Here is a 21,996-nt window from a genome sequence, read left to right on the forward strand (position 1 = left end):
TCGAACCCATGGCCCCTGCAGTAAAAGCATGGAGTCCTAACCACTGAAATGCCAGGGAAATTCCACAACACGCCTTTTTGATCCTACATTCTACTCTTCCTGAGTCAAAATAGAAACACTAAGGAATCAAGTGAATCCATCCAAAAAAGCATTTTTGGGAAAATGACCCACTTACCAAAAATGCCAGTCTTCCTTGTCCTTCTCCCTTTAAACAGTACTGATGGAAAGCCCACAAAGCAATAACCTTATGTTTTCCTCTTTTACTCATATCTCATCCTGAATGTTCTGCTTTCTACTGGGAAATGTATTCACCTTTCTTCACCTTATTGCGGCCAGACCATTCAGGTTCTTCGTGACGTGTCCACTCAGTAAATCTGTTTCCCAGTCATCAGGCCTCGTCATCTGTGATAAGTCAGGCCAGACCCCTATTTTATTTGGGTAGGGCAGCAGTCATGGGTGAGGACGGATGACAGAACTCCAGCCACGGCACCCACATATTAGTTGTGGGGCCCCCAAGTGTTTCATTAAATTCTCTGATTTCAAATGTATTTAGTAAATCTAAAGGGCCATGTGAAGATCATGACTTAGAGTGTCTGAATATGTTTTATCAACTTTAATGTCCCATACATGTTTAAGGTACAGTTCTTACCTCTTATCACTGATAAACCAAGAAATCTCGTCTCTTGAGGGCTTGTCACAGTTTCTGGTTAGGCAGAACTTCTTTCAGTTGGCAGAAGATACATGCTATGGCTTCCCAAGTGGTTCTTATGGTAAGGAACCCACCTGCCAATGCAGGAAACATAAGAGATGTGAGTTTGATCCCTGGGTCGGAAAGATCCCCTGGAGCTGGGCACAGCAGCTCACTCAAGTATTCTGGCCTGGATAATCCCATGGACAGAGGAGCCTGGTGAGCTACAGTCTATGGGGTCTCAAAGAGTCTTGTCCCTCTAAAAAATACTGAAGTGGCACACTCCCCCCACCCCCAGTATCTGTAGAAATAGGGTCTTTGTAAGTGTTCGTGTTAAGAGGAGGACATTAGGGTGAACCCACATCCAAAAAGACTGTGTTCTTATAAAAGAGGGAAACCTGGACACAGAGATAAAACATAAGAGAGAAGACAACAGGAAGGCAGAGGGAGACGAAAGCCACTTACAAGGCAAGGAATGCCTGAGGCCGTCCAAAGCTCCTGCTCAGCCCTCTGGAGGAGCCAACCCCGCCGACACTTTGATCTCAGGCTTCCAGCCTCCAGAACTGTGAGACAATAAATGTCTGTTGTTTAAGCTACTCCGTTTGTGGTATTTGGTTATGGCAGCCCCGGGAAGCTAATACGTTATTATTTCCGGAAGACTTGAAGTGCCCTGCAGCTGAAGCTGGAAGCGAAAATCTTTTCAGTCTGCAGCAGGGGTTGTTCGCAAGCAAAAATAAGAACCGGAGGTTATGATCTCAGACTTGCTGCCTTCGGGTCAATGTTTCTGGGGTTGAGATGGCTTGAGAGACTTAGCTAAACACAGATTGGACCCATTTCATCCGTATGGGAGGTTGCTGTACAGTATCTGCCCTCCACAGACCCTCACCTCTCCTGCCAGATTTCCTGTAGGCAGGCTTGGATCCTTAACTGCTTACAATTGAAATTCAAAGTGCTTAGTTATATAGTTTTAGGTTTTTCAAGTCAAATTCCACTGCATCTGCCTGCTGAAGTTATTGTGAAAGATTCTTGTCAAATATCAAATAAAGTTTTGTAAAACATCCCTTATGCACTTGGGCTTTGAACTGTAACCAGTCCCTGTCTTGGACTCTTTATGGTGATCGAGACACCTGTGTAGCGCAGGGGTATCAACCCATCACTCAGGTTAGCATTGGCTGGAAGTCCTTAACATATCAGTGCGTGAGTGGTACGACGCTCAGAGATGCGATTTTCATTGTGTCTGAAGGGTGGCCTCAATGTCGGAATTTTAAAACTCGCGGCTAAGATTGACGACTACTGGAAAAGTGTACGTTCTGAAGTCAGCCACAGGTGACCTGAAACCACCGCTCCACCATTTAATGGTGGTGCTACTTTGGGCTTGAGTTTATTTCCTCATTTGTAAAGCAAAAGGAGTAATACTACAAGCTTCATAGTGTTTTCTGTGAACATTAAGAGAGACAAATGCATGTAAAATGTTTGTACCGTATTACTGTTATCAGGAATAAAAATGTCCTTTGAACAAGGACCTAATGTGTAGCATAGGGAACCATATTAAATATCTTGTAATGACCTATAATGGAAAATAATCTGAAAAAGAATATATACATGCATATCTATACATATATGCACATATATGTGTGTATGTATATACATATACATGTATGTATACATTTGTATATATATAAGTGAATAACTTTTCTATATACTTGAAACTAATGCAGTATTATAAATCAACTACACTTCAATTTTTAAAAAAAATTTCCTTTGGACTGTCCACTTAGGGATCTCTGGTCATGTTGAGTATATAGAAGAGGCAATAAAAATGACCCTAAGCTACCACATGACAAAAGCACACAGTTGGCCAATATAAAACTCAGGTCTTTATGATGAGAGGTCTTCAATCACACCTTGTGATTCTTCTGGGAGGGACAAAAAAATCCCTATAAAGAGTTACTTCTTCTAAAAAGAAGTTATAGCACAGAAACCCTTGAGCTATTTCTGCATTTCTCAATCTGCTATGACAAGTTTTCTATACTCGTGATTCAACTCAAAGAATGGAAATCAAGTTAGCAGGAAATAAACGGCCTAACCTTATTTTCAGGAGGTCGCAGGAGAGTAAGGAGAGGATTGGGGAATTTCCGTGCTGAGCAGGGGGTCTGCCAGCTCACTGGAAAGATGTTATAGGAACAGGAAACATCCTAAATTAAGCAAAATTAAATCATAAGCATAGTGAATTTAACCCTTCTACACCCTCAACCCTTAGAGGAAATACTTACTTCCTACTCCTTTTGGTCTTTATTCACCTGTAAGGATGATGCTATTAAGGATTATGTATGTTAAACACACATACAATAAAAGAAAGGTTATAGAGTATTCTATCCCCATTTTCATAGCAAATCGTCATCTCAGCAAACTGTTTTCAAGTAAATGATTTGTGACACCTGTTTTGTAGAATGAAAGCATGGACAAAATGAGGCAAGAACTACACTATGTGATTTGTGTTATAACTTTAATATGTGTTAAATATTCAGCTATAAAAAGTTCCCCCTTGCATTTGTAATTATAAACTGACAAGTTCATTTAAACACTGTCAACAAGAAATCAGAACTCTCACTTTTTAATCCTTCAGCAGATAGAAAGCCCTTAAGGTTTGATATCACATGCTTAAAAATAAAAAGTATTATTTTAGAGGCTATAGCGAGCCCTTCTTTGGAAATGAACTACACTATTTCCTGGTCCAATAATGTCAGCCTAATAGCTAGGATACACTTGTCTTCATGCTGTACTAATTCAAACAACTTTCCTTTTTTTTTTTAATTTAGTACTGTAAAAAACACAACATGCTTCCAATAAAACAGAAGACTTAGGGGGAAAAAAACAACGGCTGGTTAAGAATGAAATCCAAATTTTTCTGTTTTCCCAGTTTTCATAAAATTCAAGCTTTACAAGCAAGACAAATGGTCAAACCAGTTTGTTTCTAAGAAGCCTCACCCTTTAAACATGATACCCAGACAGGGAGGTGTATAAAGATAACTGTGTATGTGTGGCAGTAATTCTGTAATTAATTTGTTTTGAGCTTTGTGAAAGGACATTCTTTGTCCTTCCATAAAGAGAGGGCTTTGTGGTTGTCACCAGTTATTTTATCGTAACTCTCAATCGTCTGAGCCTGTAACATTCTTTTTCCTAGACTGAGTACTGTACTTAGTGGCTACATTCTTGTTGCTTTTTTAAATTCCCTTTTGTAAGATGGCTATCCAGAGAAGCACATGCTGAGAGACGGCACAGCAGTGCTCACAAACCTTAGAGCCTTCTGTTCTCTTTCTAAAGCCACACCTTTCCAAACAGTGATGGAATGTCCTAATATTTAAAATAATAAGACACTTTGGCCAGTAAACTGCCAAAATTGAACTTCTGCCACTAGATTAGAAAATTGCTTAACATCAGCTAACTGTAATTGAAAAGGATGGACGAAAATGCAATGAAATTATGCCAAAATTAATTAGGGAGCAAAAAAATGAGACAAATTTTTAGACCCCTGTTTTTGAAAGAATTTTCCAGCATCTTAGAAATAATGATTTAGGGACTTCCCTGGTGGTCCAGTGGTTCAGACTTAACCTTCCAATGCAGGGGGTGAGGGTTTAATCCCTGGTCTGGAAGCTAAGATCCCTGCATGCCAAGTGACCAAAAAGTCTAAACATAAAACAGAAGCCATGTTGTAACAAAAATTCAATAAAGACTTCAAAAATATTTAAAAATATTCTTAAAAAATAATGATTTCAAAAAAAGAAATGATGATTTCATAAATGAAGACATAATCTATAACCTTGTAGACCGGTGGATGCATTTAGACTTATAAGATCAGAGACTCACAGACTTAGAGAACAAACTAATGGTTACCAGTGGGGAAGAGTTAGGGGGAGGGATAGTCTTGGGATGGACATGTACACACTGCTATATTTAAAATGGGTAACCAACAAAGACCTACGGTATAACACAGGGGACTCTGCTCAGTGTTATGTGGCAGCCTGGATGGGAGAGGAGTTGGGAGAGAATGGGTACATGTATACGTATGGCTAAGTCTGTTAGCTGTCCACCTGAAACTATCACAAGATTTTAATCAGCTATGCATGCGAGCATGCTAAGTCACTTCAGTCATGTCCTATTCTTTGCAATCATATGGATTGCAGCCTGCCAGGCTCCTTTGTTCATGGAATTCTCCAGGCAAGAATACTGAAGTGGGTGGCCATGCCCTCCTCCAGGGGATCTTCCCTAACCAGGAATCAAACCCTTGTCTCTTACGTCGCCTTCATTGGCAAGTGGGTTCTTTACCACTAGCACCATCTGGGAAGTGTTAATCAGCTATGCTCCAATATAAAATTATAAAAAATTTTTTTCTCTGAAAAAAATAAAAGTCAGAAACAAACTTCAAAATAGTATACTTCATTTTTCAAAAAAATCTGTATCTCCTAAAACGATTACTAAATTGATAAAATAACAAGAGAGGTCATAGTTTGCTGATTATGAAAAGAAATACATGGAGAGAACTTAGAAAATAGAAAGGGTATGATGAAAATAAAATTAAAATTAAATTGTGCTAACTGCATTTCTTTATGTATTTTTTCTACCTTTTGCATTCTTGTACAGCTTCTCAATATGTTTTGTCTGATCTTGTGGTGTGTGTATGAAACATACGTGAAATCTTATCAACTGTGTGTGTGTGTATAATCTTAAGTCAAAGTGTAAGAATTGACTTTTAGGCTCCACTGTGCTGTGGCAAGAATAAATTGTGTGGGACCCCTGACCTAAGAGGGCTCCTCTCTCCAGCTAGCCACACTCTCCCCTCTACACACTCTTCCTTAACGTGATCCTGAATTTCCATCACCTGTACTTAACACATTCTGACAGTGGAGATATATTTTTCTGAGATTAATCTTCAATAAGAGTGGGGGAAAAGAACAATGGGTGATGAGAGAAGGAGAGATAATTGCAAAAGAAAAAGCTAGACTAAGAAGGCTGAGCATTTCTGGGAAATGTGGAGAAAGGAAGACTGTTGCATTTTCATAGGGGTCTTCCTTGTTAGCTGTGTGTGTGCGCTCAGTAGTGTCTGACTCTTTGCTGCCCCATAGATTGTAGCCCACCTGGGTCCTCTGCCCATGGAATTTTCCAAGCAAGAATACTGGAGTGGATTGCCATGTCCTACTTCAGGGGATCATCCCAACCCAGGGATTGAACCCTCATCTCTTGCAACTGCTATATTGGCAGGCAGGCTCTTTACCACCAGCGCCACCTGGGAAGCCCCAGGTGGGCTTTAGCTAGCTTTGCTAGCTTTACCCACTATGATATCTCTGACCTACTGGCAATTAAGTTTACAATCCCTGGTAGCAAGACAAAATATTGATAATACATGATACAGAACATGTTATGCCCTGATTTTATCTCTTATTATGGCATCACCTATTCAATGGACATGAGTTTGAATAAACTCTGGGAGTTGGTGATGCACAGGGGGGCCTGGCTTGCTGCAGTCCATGGGGTTGTAAAGGGTCCGACAAAACTAAGCAACTGAACTGAACTGAACTGACAGTTCAAAAGTCTTTTGAAAGTTATTCCGCCAAAACACGGTTTCAATGGCTTCATAATATACCATCTTATAGTATAACATTGTATGCATATATATTTTTAATGTACCTTAAATTGCTGGACTATTAGGTTGCTCAGTTCAGTTCAGTTCAGTTCAGTTCAGTTGCTCAGTCGTGTCTGACTCTTTGCGACCCCATGAATCGCAGCACGCCAGGCCTCCCTGTCCATCAACAACTCCCGGAGTTCACTCAGACTCACGTCCATGGAGTCAGTGATGCCATCCAGCCATCTCCTCCTCTGTCATCCCCTTCTCCTCCTGCCCCCAATCCCTCCCAGCATAAGAGTCTTTTCCAATGAGTCAACTCTTCGCATGAGGTGGCCAAAGTACTGGAGTTTCAGCTTCAGCATCATTCCCTCCAAAGAAATCCCAGGGCTGATCTCCTTCAGAATGGACTGGTTGGATCTCCTTGCAGTCCAAGGGACTCTCAAGAGTCTTCTCCAACACCACAGTTCAAAGGCATCAATTCTTCGGTGCTCAGCCTTCCTCACAGTCCAACTCTCACATCCATATATGACCACAGGAAAAACCATAGCCTTGACTAGACGGACCTTTGTTGGCAAAGTAATATCTCTGCTTTTGAATATGCTGTCTAGGTTGGACATAACTTTCCTTCCAAGGAGTAAGTGTCTTTTAATTTCATGGCTGCAGTCAATATCTGCAGTGATTTTGGAGCCCCAAAAATGAAGTCTGACACTGTTACCACTGTTTCCCCATCTATTTGCCATGAAGTGTTGGGACCGGATGCCATGATCTTTGTTTTCTGAATGTTGAGCCAACCTTTTCACTCTTCTCTTTCACTTTCATCAAGAGGCTTTTTAGTTCCTCTTCACTTTCTGCCATAAGGGTGGTGTCATCTGCATATCTGAGGTTATTGATATTTCTCCAGCAATCTTGATTTCAGCTTATGTTTCTTCCAGTCCAGTGTTTCTCATGATGTACTCTGCATAGAAGTTAAATAAGCAGGGTGACAATATACAGCCTTGACATACTCCTTTTCCTATTTGGAACCAGTCTGTTGTTCCATGTCCAGTTCTAACTGTTGCTTCCTGACCTGCATACAGATTTCTCAAGAGGCAGATTAGGTGGTCTGGTATTCCCATCTCTTTCAGAATTTTCCACAGTTTATTGTGATCCACACAGTCAAAGGCTTTGGCATAGTCAATAAAGCAGAAATAGATGTTTTTCTGGAACTCTCTTGCTTTTTCCATGATCCAGCGGATGTTGGCAATTTGATCTCTGGTTCCTCTGCCTTTTCTAAAACCAGCTTGAACATAAGAAGTTCACGGCTCACATATTGCTGAAGCCTGGCTTGGAGAATTTTGAGCATTACTTTACTAGCATGTGAGATGAGTGCAATTGTGCAGTAGTTTGAGCATTCTTTGGCATTGCCTTTCTTTGGGATTGGAATGAAAACTGACCTTTTCCAGTCCTGTGGCCACTGCTGAGTTTTCCAAATTTGCTGGCAGATTGAGTGCAGCACTTTCACAGCATCATCTTTCAGGATTTGAAAGAGCTCAACTGGAATGCCATCACCTCTACTAGCTTTGTTCGTAGTGATGCTTTCTAAGGCCCACTTGACTTCACATTCCAGGATGTCTGGCTCTAGGTCAGTGATCACACCGTCGTGATTATCTGGGTTGTGAAGATCTTTTTTGTATAGTTCTTCTGTATATTCTTGCCACCTCTTCTTGATATCTTCTGCTTCTGTTAGGTCCATACCATTTCTGTCCTTTATCGAGCCCATCTTTGCATGACATGTCCCTTTGCTATGCTAAGTCACTTCAGTCGTGTCTGACTCTGTGCGACCCCATAGACGGAAGCCTACCAGGCTCCCCCTCCCTGGGATTCTTCAGGCAAGAACACTGGAGTGGGCTGCCATTTCCTTCTCCAATGCATGAAAGTGAAAAGTGAAAGTGAAAGTGAAGTCATGTCCGACTCTTAGCGACCCCAGGGACTGCAGCCTAACAGGCTCCTCCGTCCATGGGATTTTCCAAGCAAGAGTACTGGAGTGGGGTGCCATTGCCTTCTCCGAAATGTCCCCTTGGTATCTCTAATTTTCTTGAAGAGATCTCTAGTCTTTCCCATTCTGTTGTTTCCCTCTATTTCTTTGCATTGATCACTGAGGAAGGCTTTCTTATCTCTTCTTGCTATTCTTTGGAACTCTGCATTCAGATGCTTATATCTTTCCTTTTCTCCTTTGCTTTTTGCTTCTCTTCTTTCACAGCTATTTGTAAGGCCTCCCCAGACAGCCATTTTGCTTTTTTGTATTTCTTTTCCATGGGGATGGTCTTGATCCCTGTCTCCTGTACAATGTCATGAACCTTATTCTATAGTTCATCAGGCACTCTATCTATCAGATCTAGGCCCTTAAATCTATTTATCACTTCCACTGTATAATCATAACGGATTTGATTTAGGTCATACCTGAATGGTCTAGTGGTTTTCCCTACTTTCTTCAATTTAAGTCTGAGTTTGGTAATAAGGAGTTCATGATCTGAGCCACAGTCATCTCCTGGTCTTGTTTTTGTTGACTGTATAGAGCTTCTCCATCTTTGGCTGCAAAGAATATAATCAATCTGATTTCGGTGTTGACCATCTGGTGATGTCCATGTGTAGAGTCTTCTCTTGTGTTGTTGGAAGAGGGTGTTTGCTATGACCAGTGCATTTTCTTGGCAAAACTCTATTAGGCTTTGCCCTGCTTCATTCCGTATTCCAAGGCCAAATTTGCCTGTTTTGCCCAGTGTTTCTTGACTTCCTACTTTTGCATGCCAGTCCCCTATAATGAAAAGGACATTTTTTTTGGGTGTTAGTTCTAAAAGGTCTTGTAGGTCTTCACAGAACCATTCAACTTCAGCTTCTTCAGTGTTACTGGTTGGGGCATAGACTTGGGTTACTGTGATATTGAATGGTTTGCCTTGGAAATGAACAGAGATCATTCTGTCGTTTTTGAGATTGCATCCATGTACTGCATTACAGACTCTTTTGTTGACCATGATGGCTACTCCATTTCTTCTGAGGGATTCCTGCCCGCAGTAGTAGATATAATGGTCATCTGAGTTAAATTTACCCGTTCCAGTCCATTTTAGTTCGCTGATTCCTAGAATGTCGACATTCACTCTTGCCATCTCTTGTTTGACCACTTCCATTTTGCCTTGATTCATGGACCTGACATTCCAGGTTCCTATGTAATATTGCTCTTTATAGCATCGGACCTTGCTTCTATCACCAGTCACATCCACAGCTGGGTATTCTTTTTGCTTTGGCTCCATCCCTTCATTCTTTCTGGAGTTATTTCTCTACTAATCTCCAGTAGCATATTGGGCACCTACTGACCTGGGGAGTTCCTCTTTCAGTATCCTATCATTTTGCCTTTTCATACTGTTCATGGAGTTCTCAAGGCAAGAGTACTGAAGTGGTTTGCCATTCCCTTCTCCAGTGGACCACATTCAATCAGTATTGCAATAAATATCCTTATACATAAATCTTAAAAACGAAAAAATTAGAAATGAAATTCCTGAGTCAAATAATAAGAATATTTTTTAAAATTTTGACATATAATTCCAAATTGCCTTCTGGACCACAGTTTAAACATTCACCTGCCATATAGCTAGCTATATATGAGTGGGTCCATTTAATTGTACCTCATTTGGCCATTACATGTAGTCGTTTAAAGGCGTTTACCAAGTGGATGGGTAAAGCACTGTACTTCATGTTTAAAAAATATTTATGTATATATTTATTTGGCTGGGCTGACTCTTAGTTGTGGCATGCGGAAATTTGAGTCTAAGAATTTGAACTCTTAGTTGTGGTAGACAAGATCTAGTTCCTTGATGGAACTTGGGATCCCTGCACTGGGATTGTGGAGTCTTAGCCACCAGACCAGGTGGCAATAGTGGTAAAGAATCCACCTGCCAACACAGGAGATGCAAGAGACTTGGGTTCGATCCCTCCATCGGGAAGATTCCCCCACAGAAGACAATGCCACCCTACTCCAGTATTCTTGCCTGGGAGATCCCATGGACAGAGGAGCCTGGCTGGCTACAGTTCCTGGGCTCACAAAGAGCTGGTCACAAGTGAGTACACACACATGCAGCCACTAGATCCCCAGGGAAGTCCCTCATTTTATTTTAACTAGCATTTCTTTTATTCTTTCAGAGATTTCATATGTATATTTTCATTCGCATTCTTTCTCCTATACATTTTCTGTGTTTAGCATTCGCCCACATTTTCTCCACTATATCCAAAAATGTTGCTGTTATAGGTACATATATATTTTAAAATTTGTTTTCATATTCTAATGTATGATGTTTTTTTTTTTTTTTTTTTTAATTTTATTTTATTTTTAAACTTTACATAATTGTATTAGTTTTGACAAATATCAAAATGAATCCACCACAGGTATACATAACAGATTTTTATGGATTCAAATGTGAAACTCTTCTTCATTTTTTATAACTGCTTTTACTTAAAAATTTCCTTTATAATTGGCTTTACTTGAAAGCAGAGAAATTATCAAGATAAAGATTTGCCTCCCCTATTTTCTATAATTTTCTATGGTTTTACTTTTTACATTTAGTTCTTTCATCTGTCTGGTATTTATTTTGTTTCTGATATGAATTGAGGGTCTAATGTTTTTACTTCCATAGAATTCCCACAGATTTTCATATGATGCCAATTGAGTAATTATTACATTTTCATCATCATCTATTAGTTTTTTTATTAAAGGAATAGTGTAAAGACTGTGAGGACCATATTCTGTTTCAGTGATGCTCTGTTGAACTTTATACCAGTAGGCTTCTACTATCATTGTTTCTATCTAGATACATTTTCTTTCCTTCCTACTTTTTCTCCTTTGGGAATCATTTCAGTTCAGTTGCTCAGTCGTGTCCGACCCTTTGTGACCCCATGGACTGTGGCACGCCAGGCTTCCCTGTCCGTCATAAACTCCTGGAGCTTGCTCAAACTCATGTCCATCAAGTCAGTGATGCCATCCAACCATCTCATCCAAACCTCCCTTTGGGAATATCTCCTTCCTAATTGTACTTATATGCATGTAGGTTTTGATCTTTAGATGGCAAATAGTAATTCCCCTCTGGACTCAGGAAATGCTTTTTTGGTTTTTGTTACCTGCACACTCAGAAACGTTTGATCTTTTGTAAGCTCTCGTAGGGTATGCATAAAGGATCCATTGATGAGGGTTAGAGCTGGAGTTGTTTTCTCCCATAAAGGAACACTTTGGAGTGGATGTTTATAAAGGAAAGTACAAAGGCAACTGAGTGGTCATTTGTTACTCTAGTTATCTTATTCAGCAAGGACTCTGAAAGAATGCTTTCAAAAGGGAGGTGAATGAATATTCAGTGACTCTTCAGTGATCTCAGAATTAACCTATGATTTCTGCCTTCTGCCTTGATCTATAAATGAATTATGATCATGTGAAAGTTTTTTGTTGTTGTTGTTTGGGGTGGGTGCGAGGGCTGCACCAAGTCTTAGTTGCAGCACGGGGGTCTTCATTGCCTAGAGTGGGATCTTTAGTTGAGACATGGGGGTTCTTAGTTGCAGCATTTGGGATCTAGTTCCCCAGCAAGGGATCAAACCCAGGCTCCCAACATTGGGAATGCAAAGTCTTAACCCCTGAACCACCAGGGAAGTCTCAGAGAAGTTTTAATAAAACCACAATGCTCATTCATTTAATTATCCAGCTGAACTACATTTATGATTTGAAAAATGCTTTGCCTTTCCTTCTGATTGTCCATTAGAAGATGTGTTTTAGGTTTGGAACGAGAGGGTGACTCAAAAACCAGACCACTTTGTTTCAAACCTCGCCTCTGCCACCTACTCACTATGATCATTTTTTACCCTTTTTGAGCTTTTAGTTTCCTCATCTGTAAAATGAAGATAAAAATAGAGCTTGCCTCATCGCTTCCTATGAGGATTGAGTGAGTTAATTTCTGTAAAACCTTTAAAACACTGGCTGGGACATAGTAAGTGCTATGGGTTTGTTAAATCAATAGTCTTTTCCATTTTCACTTCTAGGTCCTTCTATTATAACTGTGACAACTGTTTAGTGGTTTAAAACACTGCTCAAGTACACTAGGGGAAATGAACTATTTTAGGAAACCTTCAAAATATTTTATAATCTAAATGATCTGTGGAGAGATACATCTGGATTTTCATATATTAAGATATCTTAAATTGTGGCAAATTAATAGTGTTTCATTTTCCTTTTGCTAATGTACAGTAAAATAGGAATTAGAGGAACAAATTGGAGATGTGTCACAGGTAAGGACTAATTTCCAAACTTCCCAATCAACAAAGATTATTTTCAATGAACTCAAGTCCCAATTTTTTAAAGCATGAGTGTAATTATAAATGATTTTTAAATTTCTCATCAAATGGTGACTTTAAGGATATCTGGTATCAGCTGGCTATTAAGTTAATTGATTTTCATTTTTTATGTTTCACTAGAATACATTTTCTTTTTATCAACAATATAAATGAATATAATTTCTATTCACCTTAGGTCACATATGGCTTGGTTCAATACAGATCCTAAAGCTATTTTTTCAAAATCTCTAGAATTTGTTTTTTATTGTTGTTGAATACTTTTCACAGCATTACTCAGAGTGTGAAAAGCATAAACCAATGCAGATCTCTGGATTGCTCGTTTTTAATAATTAGTAATAAGAGTTGGGACATGTTCAACAATTTTACAGAGTAATTTTATATATATTAATCCAATAATTTTTGAAATTTGGTTCATACTTTGAATTTAGTTTTTCTAGTAATTCAATTTTATTGTATCTTACAAAAATATTGGTCTACAACATATTGAAAAGTTAAAAAAAAAGAAAAAGAAAGAAACATGGTCCTCCAGCATGATGAAAAGCACTGCCTAACGGATCATTTGATTGCCAAATAAACACTTTATGTGCTGTGCACGCTCAGTAGCTCAGTCGTGTCTGATTCTATGGGACCCCATGGACCATAGATCACTAGGCTCCTCTGTGCATGGGATTTCTCAGGCAAGAATACTGGAGTGAGTTGCCATTTCCTCCTCCAGGGGATAGCCTCAACTAAGAGATTGAACCTGTGTTTCTTGCATCTCCTGCACTGGCAGGAGCAGTAGCACCACCTGGGAAACACTTTATACAATCAATTATCAATCAATATTTTTGTTTGTTTGCAGTTGCTACTTTGAATTAAATTAACAAGTTATTAGGTATTTAAATCTGTGACTTCAAGTAAATTCATTGCACAATGTAATTCCACTTAGGTCTGCTGGGTTTGTCTTTGAAGATAGTAAGAGGCAGCTTATCCTTTTCTCTGAGTGATTCCTGGGCAGAATTCCTGGTCAGGCAGTCTTTCATAAGCAGATGTTGACATTGTTTCATTGACCGGAAACTTGACAATTATGTTTGACTTTCCTCTAAACCTCAGTTTTCCCCCTTAGAAAGCAGTGAGAAGTCCTATCCTGAAGCACACAAACACCAGAGAAATCTGAAATTGCCACTGAAAGAAAAAACAAAAACAAACAAACAAAAAAAACTAGGATCAGTGGTGCAGGTTTCTATTTCCTGGCTTGGGCTACGGGGACCATCTGAACAATACATCTTTTTTTCTGGGCATCGCTTTGTCCCTCTTGCTGGGAGCTGTGAGTGCTAACAAAGCAGACTGGAAATTAAAAGAAGGACATTATACAGCTTTAAAAATCACATCTTCTGTGGCAGGACAGGAGTTAAAGCTCGAATTTTTTTTTTTTTTCCCCTCTGTATGTACCAAATTTGGCCCGTGATTCCTTTGAATGGCATGAAAAGCTGCTGGCTGGGTGTTGGTTTCCTCTCCTCTCTTCCTTTCTCACTTTTAAAATATGCCTGGCAGAGACTCAACCCTCCTCTCCTCCTGCTTTAATCCATTTTGCCCTCCTGTTCAGCTGACTAAGACTCCAAATGAGAAAAAGCATTCCTTCCCAATTGTTAAGAGGGTTTTTGCATAGTTAGAAATATTCGGTACATATGTAGACCCTGAATAACACATTCTGTCTTCCCCTCTCCTTAGCAGGTTTTGTAGCTGTCTCTTCAGAGACACTTTAGAATTTTTTTAGTTGCCATAATAACAATTTTTTGTGCGTATTCCATAATAGCAATTCTCCAATCACTGACGAAGCACCAAAATACATATCTTTGTTCATAGGCTTTTTATTGTATCAAGTGTTGGGAGCCAAACAGGAAAGCACTTGAAATTCCATTAAAGTTATATTCGTTTGTTTAAAAAAAGAGAGAGAGAAATCCTGCCATCTTTGGAAGTTGGTCTCTGTAGACCTTGTTAATGTGAGGATAGGTACAAGACACATTTTATGTAACTGAAGATTAATGGTTAACTGTTTCAGGTTCAGACTTCATACAATAGGAGGCGATGCTTATTTGGTGCAAAAACAAGAGGACACAGCAGCTGTGTTATCTGTATAAGATAAATACAATACAAAGGGGCTCCCAAATTTTACAAAATGTCAGCTTTGGTGCTTCTGAACATATCAATGTTACCAGCACTTAAAAATGCATTCAACTTGCCCCTCTTAAGAAGGCTGCCTGGCGTTTTCTAATTTCCAATATTACAAGATACAGGCATTCTTTCATCATATCACTGCTTTGTTGAAAAAGAAAGCTCAAGTGGGGCTTTTTATGTTTGGCTTATAACACCTAAGACAGTAAAGATGATTTAAGAACATTTCAGTAAATGCATTTTGATGCCTGATTGTCAGGGAGGGAAAAACTTTCCTCTACCCTGCCATGTTCTTCCGGCTGATCCAAGAATTAAACTAACACGAAACAGGTTAACAGGAGAAGATAGAGTTTAATTTCACATGTACAGGAATCACACGTAATGAGAGGGTCAGAGACAGAAAGGTAAATTGAGGCATATGTGTCATCCTGATCTGAGGAATGGGATGGGCCCTGGGGCTTTCGAGGACCAAAGATGGGAGGGCCATTCACAGGATGATGACAAGAGCATGTGTCTGGTAATGAGATGTTTGTCCTGTAATATAGATGAGGCCACTTAGAGAAAATGTCTCTCTGCTAATAACTTTTTTAGGAAAAAGCTAATCTAAGTTCTTCTATGAAGTTGAAGGAGGGGCAGTAGTGTCTCTTTGGGCTTCCCTGGTGGCTCAGCAATAAAGAATCTGCCTGCAATGCAAGAGACCTGGGTTTGATCCCTGGGTCTGATTCCTGGATCAGGAAGATCCCCTGGAGAAGGAAATAGCAACCCACTCCAGTATTCTTGCCTGGAGAATCCCATGGATAGGGGATCCTGGCGGGGTACAGTCCATGGGGTCGAAAGAGTCGGACATGACCTGTGGACTAAACCACTAGTGACTTTCTAGCCCTTGGGGGTCTTGATTCCCTGTAACTCAAAATAATCCACATGCTGAAGTGGCCCATTTTGGGGAGACCTATTCTGATCCCCAACACAACCAGTAACATCAGTGTGCCTTTACGTACCTCCATAAATGAAAAATAATCACCACAGTGATAATGCTCTTTTTATTTCAAAGTCAGTCTAGCATAGGCGTGTCAGGTTAGCAAATTAAAATACAGGACTTACAGTGTCAGTACAGATAAAAAAGCAAATAATTTTTTAGTATATGTGTGTCCCATGCAATATTTGGAGGGGGCATACTTAATCAAAAATTTCCTCCTCGTGTCTCTGAAATCCGGCTTCAACAGAGTGTGCTGAATTTATCTGGCGACCCTTGTCTATCATCACTGCTATGAAAACAATGCAGAGCTGGATCTGATTTCCAGGGTCAAGAACAAGAGCTGGAGTTTCTGAGTTCGTTCCACCTGCCAGCTTTACAACTCTGTCCCATCACCAAGACCAGGGAAGCTTCTTCTGCAGAAGTAGAATGTATTTCCAATCAGTCATTTCAGTTTCTTAAAGGGAGAGAGAGAACTTACCCACTTGAGGAAAAGAAAAGAGATGGCAAATAAGAAAAAGAAAAATCTGAAACAAGCAGAAGGGGAAAGAATCTTTATTGGGAAGTAATAGAATTAGGACTGATTAAGCTTCAAGCAAGATTTTCTAAAATAAAATTTAAAAAATTAGAATAATCAGATTCCTAGGAATCAGAAATTAGAGACAAACACAGAATGAAAAAAAGGACATAAAATTGTTATTTTTTTCCCCTTAGCAAGGCTAAGGCTTTTTTGTTTTTTTTTAATTCCTAACTATCAGAACATTTTGTTGGGAGATAAATTTCCCAAGACATCATGTCTGTCTTTCTAAAGCTTTGTTTAGTGGTTGGTCTAACTTCTAGCTGATGGAGAAGGCTTGTTTTCTTTCTTTGGCTACTTCACACCCAAGGGCTTCTTGTTCCTCTATAAGACGAGTTCCCATAGATCTTCACCTTTGGCTTCAGTGACATGGTTCTCAACACATGAAAAGCCACCCAGGATGCTAAAGGACCAGGGCAAATTTTCTACTTGAGTGCATGCTCAGTCTATCCGCTGTGGAGTGGGGTGTCATTTCCTCCTCCAGGGGATCTTTCCAATCCAGGGATCAAACCCGTGTCCCCTGCATCTGCTCCACTGGCAGGAAGATTCTTTACCACTGAGCCACCAAATTTTCTATTTGCTAACCCTCCATCAGCATTCCCTGTCTAAGTCTGGTATGAAATGCAGTTTCCTTGGCTCCTGCTCTTGTCTCTTCACTGAGATTCTGGTTTCCATTTGCTTCCCAGGTGACTCTAACCCCTATACTTGTGAAAACCACAGGCTCATAAGGTTTGGGGCCTGAGGTTTTGTTTGCTTGGATGCAAGAGGTCCAAAGAGGGGGGTCGTTTTTTGTTTGCATTTGGATTTTGGTTTTGGTTTCTGTGCCTGGGAAGAGGGAAAGACATAGAAAGTTTAGTTACATGCAAAGGAGAATTACGAGTCTTGTCACTGGTAATAGTGGGACAGTTCATGAATGTTGCTTTATATGGATGACCATTCTTTTTTGGAAAGGTACATTTTTATAACATGATTCACTTTATTCTGAAAGTTTATAATACAGTATTTAAGCCTCCTAACCTCTTTGAAGCACTTTCAGATACATTATCCTTAAATAATGTCCTGAGATAATTAAGACAAATTTTATCATCACCATTTTACACAAAAATAAACTGAGGTCTTTTGATTTTCTCTTTCTTTTTTTATTTTTTAAATTATGAAAATATAACACATTTACAGGACACTTGGAAAATACAGAACAAAGATACATATAGTCCCACTGTATATTATAGTTATTTTTAAGTAGATAATAAATTAAGATTTTTAGCTGGAGTTTCAATATCAAACTCTCAAAAATTAATAGAATGAATATACAGAAAAGTAGGATATAGTAGATCTGAAAAGCACCTGAACCAATTCAACAGAATTAAGATTTATACAATTTTCACACAACAGTAGGATACAAATTTTATTCAAGTTCCCATAGAATATAAACCAGGAGACACTGGAACATGTCCAGGGACATAAATCAAGGTGCAAAACTTTCATGGTCTAAAGACATAAAAATCATACAGAGTATGTTTTCTAATCCCTGTGGAATTATGTTAGAAATCAATATCAAAAGATATTTGAAAATAACCCACATATTTTCAAGTGCAACATGACATTTACCAAGAGACATCTTTGACTTAGCCACTGAAAGCCTCAATAAAGTTAGAAGACTGAAAAAAAACAGAGGGTGATTGCAGAGTAGAAAGCATTTAAATGAGAAATTAATATAAAAATGAGAAATTAATATAAAAATGAGAAATTAATATCAAAGATACTTTTAAAAAAACATGTTTTTGGAAATTAAATGGATGACATTGTTTTTTTAACAATTCAGGGACAATTCAGAAGAGCCAACTATTGAAAAGTCGTTATAAGCAATAATAAAACAATTTCATTTTTAAAGATATCAATTAATCAAAATATGAGAAAAAGAACACAGAATTAAACCCTGTAATTCATTCAGTGACGTGGAAGAAAATTATATTTGGGGGCCAGAGTTTTCTACACTAAATTTAACTTCTTGAGTTTTACATATAAAAAGTTTATCGTTGATTTTCCTGAGCTAAAGATGAATAGTTGGCCAAATTTTGAACAGGGCAGTATTTTGTTTCTTTCTTCATCCTTACTGGGTTCCCTAATAGCTGAAGGTGAGTGAATTTTTCTGATGGCCTTTTTCTTAGTAGGAAATGGATCTATTTGATGTGAAGCTGTTCAAAATCAGGAATGGAATACTTAGGGGAGAGAGGAAAAAGGGAAATCTGCATATATAAAGCATGGAATTAATTTCCAGTATATGTAAGAAAACACTTGTTCCTCAAAATTAAGAAAGAGAACAGCAAAATCTTCAGCCCATTTGGACTCAATTCAGCCCTTCAAAGATGGTCTATCACCAAACACTTTCAGGGAGTGGATTTGAAAGCCAGTTCTGAACGCTAGGGTTTCCTAGGGTGCCTTAGGAGAGGAAGCAGGAAGGTCATGCAAACCATCTTATCCACGCCTAACCTGATCACAACCCTAGTTCCACCCCGATACAGATGCACCCTGCTTTTGTATTCCTCCCTGAGGGAGGGAGGGAATGCCTGGTGTGGCCACTCCCGTGGGGTCCAGTGGGTGTGGCTTCTGGGTATCACCCCTCCCCCTGCTGAGGACTAGCCTTGGGAGCCCAAATTTTCATGCCTGAATGTCCTCACCTACATTAACAAAATGGGGGTGCTTCTGATAACTTACCTCATAAACAAGTTAGTTACAAGGACTAAACGAGCTAACATAAATAAATTAGACCTCCAATTAAAATAAATAAATTTATATTAAAAAAAAAGAAATTAGAACAGTTTCCAGTAATAAACTTTCACTAGAATCTGTTTCTGCACTTGGACTTGGGGCAGGGTTTCATCCAAAGGAACTGCCTTTAAAAGTTTTTTGTAAGGACGACTGCCTTAAAACATGATTTCGTAATCGAGGAACACGTTCTTGTCCTTTCGTCCTTTGGCCAAAAACCAAGTCCTTCCGCCTGTCACCCATTAAGCCTGAACTCCAAGGGTTAAGGACCCATTCCCCCTTCTCCCCCAGACCTGAATCTCAGCGGCAGAGAGATGGGTTAATATATAAGGATGATCTCACTGTAGTCACAGAAGTGATTTCATTATAATCTTTGTTTTCTCCTGCTAACTTTCTAAATGGAGAAACATCTTATTAATTACCTAAGCATTTGGAACCCTTTGGAGGTACACGCCCCACAAATGCTATTATTATCACCCACATTTGGTGAAGTACTTGAGGATTACAAGTGTTCTGTAAAGGTTTATACATTACTCTGCTGTGACCCAAGATCCACAGTGGGACAGCAAAGACAGCCCAGGAAGAAGCATGAAGCTCCAGAGAGGCAGGGGTTTGTATAACAGGTATGAAATTCTCTTTCAGTTTAGCATAAAGATAGTCAGACTCCTAAAGAGAGTCATTTACAGCCATTAAGGAAACTGTGTATGACTGTAACTGGGAAAGCTGAGGGTTTGCTGCATATTCTTAGAAGGGGGTCCTTAGAGAAAAGGGTAACAGGGAAAGGATTTAAAATGCTGTGAGGGGCATTTTGAGTTAACTGGAAGAACTTCTTGACAATAAAAGCAGAACACTGCCAACAACTGTCACCACATCTTTCCCTACAGAGATTCTTTTTCTTTAAGTTCAGCCTAAAGGCAAGAAACTGGAACCCATCCTCCAGGCTGACCATTTTAGGTAGTAAGGTCAATGCAGAACATTGAATGGCTGCGCATTCTTTTTAAGTCTGAACTCTTCTTGTGGGAAAACTATCGGCTGGTGCCAGTGTGCCCTTAACACCCCTTAACACTCTCCACACTCTTTTCAACCAAGACAAAAAGACCTAGAACTGGCCATGCACAATAATCATTGTTTTGTTAGACCAAGGAGGCTGATCTTCCATGTCTGGTGATGATCTTAAAATTACCTTTTAAAATAAGGGTAGGGAGAGGAGGAATTGGATAGAAAGAGAGAGGATCAAGAATCAAGTAAAGCTCATGTGGCATGCAGGCATAGGAAAAATCTGAATAACCAGAGAAGTCATGGAGACCGTTATGCCAGGGGATTTCAAGGTCAATGCCAGGATCCTGGGAGGACAGGGTGGGGGAAGGGCTTCAGAAGCGGAGCCTTAGCTAGAACCTAGTAAAGCAGAAAACTCACTAAGAGACAGTGCTGAGGAAAATTAGAAACCTGCATGCTCACCAACAACCCACATCAGCACACAGACCAGTCTAGAGGAAAACATTTCTGCTCTGGATTTTTTTTTTTAAACATCTGCTATGCACGGTTTCAGATGATTATTGAAAGGATGTTCAGTTTTAAATAAAGGACAAAAGATATACAAGTTGAGGGAGAAAAGCCCACGCCCTCTTCTGTTAATGCTTAGAAAGATTCTACATTTCCCCCTCTTCATGTTATTTTAAAACATGAAAAAGAAAGAAAGCGGGGGGGGGGGGGGGGGGGGGGGGGGGTAGCAGTGTAGCAAATTCTCTGCCAGAAAACACACAGTAAATTCTAGCTTGTTAAGCAGCCTGGTTCCAAATTATTTCTAAAAAACAAATCCTAACAGTCATGTAGTTACAGCCTCTGAGGGAAGCTGTAAGACCGACGCTGGTGTCCCGGAACCCAAGCCACCAAAAAAAAAAAAAAAAATCAAGAAAGAAACCTAACCGGTTTTCTGACAGAAATATGAAAGCAAAATCTCAGAGGCAAGAGGATGCCCCAGAGGAGGAGAAAGCTGCAGCTTGCAGTAATCTGTAAATGATTGCTGGTAAAGTCTGGAGGCTTCAGGCTTGATCTGTGTTTGTTCCAAAAGCAAGCCAAGAAGGACGGTGTTAATAAAGAGAGATTTAACTGAGAGCTGTGCTTGGAATAAAGTGGGCTACAAAAAGGTCAAATGTGATCAGTCGGAGCAGATTACAAGGGCTTTAAAAGGTGGTGTGGAGAAATGAGCCGGGGTGGGGAAGTAATATAGCGCAAGATTGATTTGGGGGGTGTGTGGGGGGGAGGGGGGGTGGAGAAAAGCCAGGACAAGTGCTTATCAATCCTAGAAGGAGGAAGAGCCGCGCGGGCGCCCAGTGGCTCCGGGCCTGAGCCGAGCAGCTGGCTGCCGCCTCCTTTCCCCTTCCCTCCCCGCGCCCCCTCCGCCCGGGACTGGACCTGCCTTCAGCCACCCTCTAGACAATGGTCTCTTTAATCTCTGATTTGGATCCACTCAAAGACTGGAAAGTTTTAAGGTAGGCCTGCTTTCCTTTCTCTCGCGTCGCTGTTTCCGTTCACGGCCAAGTTCCTCCCCTCGCACCCCCCCCCCCCCCCCAATTAAGGCGCTCGGGTCGCTGCGCGCAGCGCCTGCGGTGGGAGGCGGGGGCCGCCGGATCTGCTCGGGGCTGGGGTGCTCCGGGGTGATTCGGCATCGACTTCCACCAGACGCGGAAAGAGGGGCGTGAGAAGTCCTCAGTTTCATCCCCGAGGGGAAGGCGGCGTATTTTAATGACAGTTTGTCTTCGTGAAATGATTCTTGACGTCGGCCGAGTCTTAACCAGTTATCCTTGTCATTGCGTTTCATGGGGCACTGAATCCATCAGAGAAGTGGCAAACTT

The 21,996-nt window shown here is 40.1% G+C and overlaps 1 protein-coding gene across 3 annotated transcripts in view; it reads left to right on the forward strand.

Moving 5' to 3' along the window:
- The window catches only part of CELF2 (CUGBP Elav-like family member 2), an 884,302-nt gene that overhangs the window by 304,993 nt on the left and 557,313 nt on the right, over nt 1-21,996 (forward strand). Inside the window, exon 1 of one of the 3 annotated variants that reach the window (XM_027560188.1) lies at nt 21,453-21,633. The exons of 1 other annotated variant lie outside the window; for it this stretch is intronic. In XM_027560188.1, the coding sequence (XP_027415989.1) occupies nt 21,581-21,633 (53 nt within the window). In that variant the 5' untranslated portion in view covers nt 21,453-21,580. Of the gene's footprint in view, nt 1-21,452; nt 21,634-21,996 lie in introns of those variants that run through there. One more of the 3 variants, XM_027560184.1, reaches the window with a different exon arrangement.

This window comes from Bos indicus x Bos taurus, chromosome 13 (genome assembly GCF_003369695.1).
Source record: "Bos indicus x Bos taurus breed Angus x Brahman F1 hybrid chromosome 13, Bos_hybrid_MaternalHap_v2.0, whole genome shotgun sequence".
Lineage (NCBI taxonomy): Eukaryota > Metazoa > Chordata > Mammalia > Artiodactyla > Bovidae > Bos > Bos indicus x Bos taurus.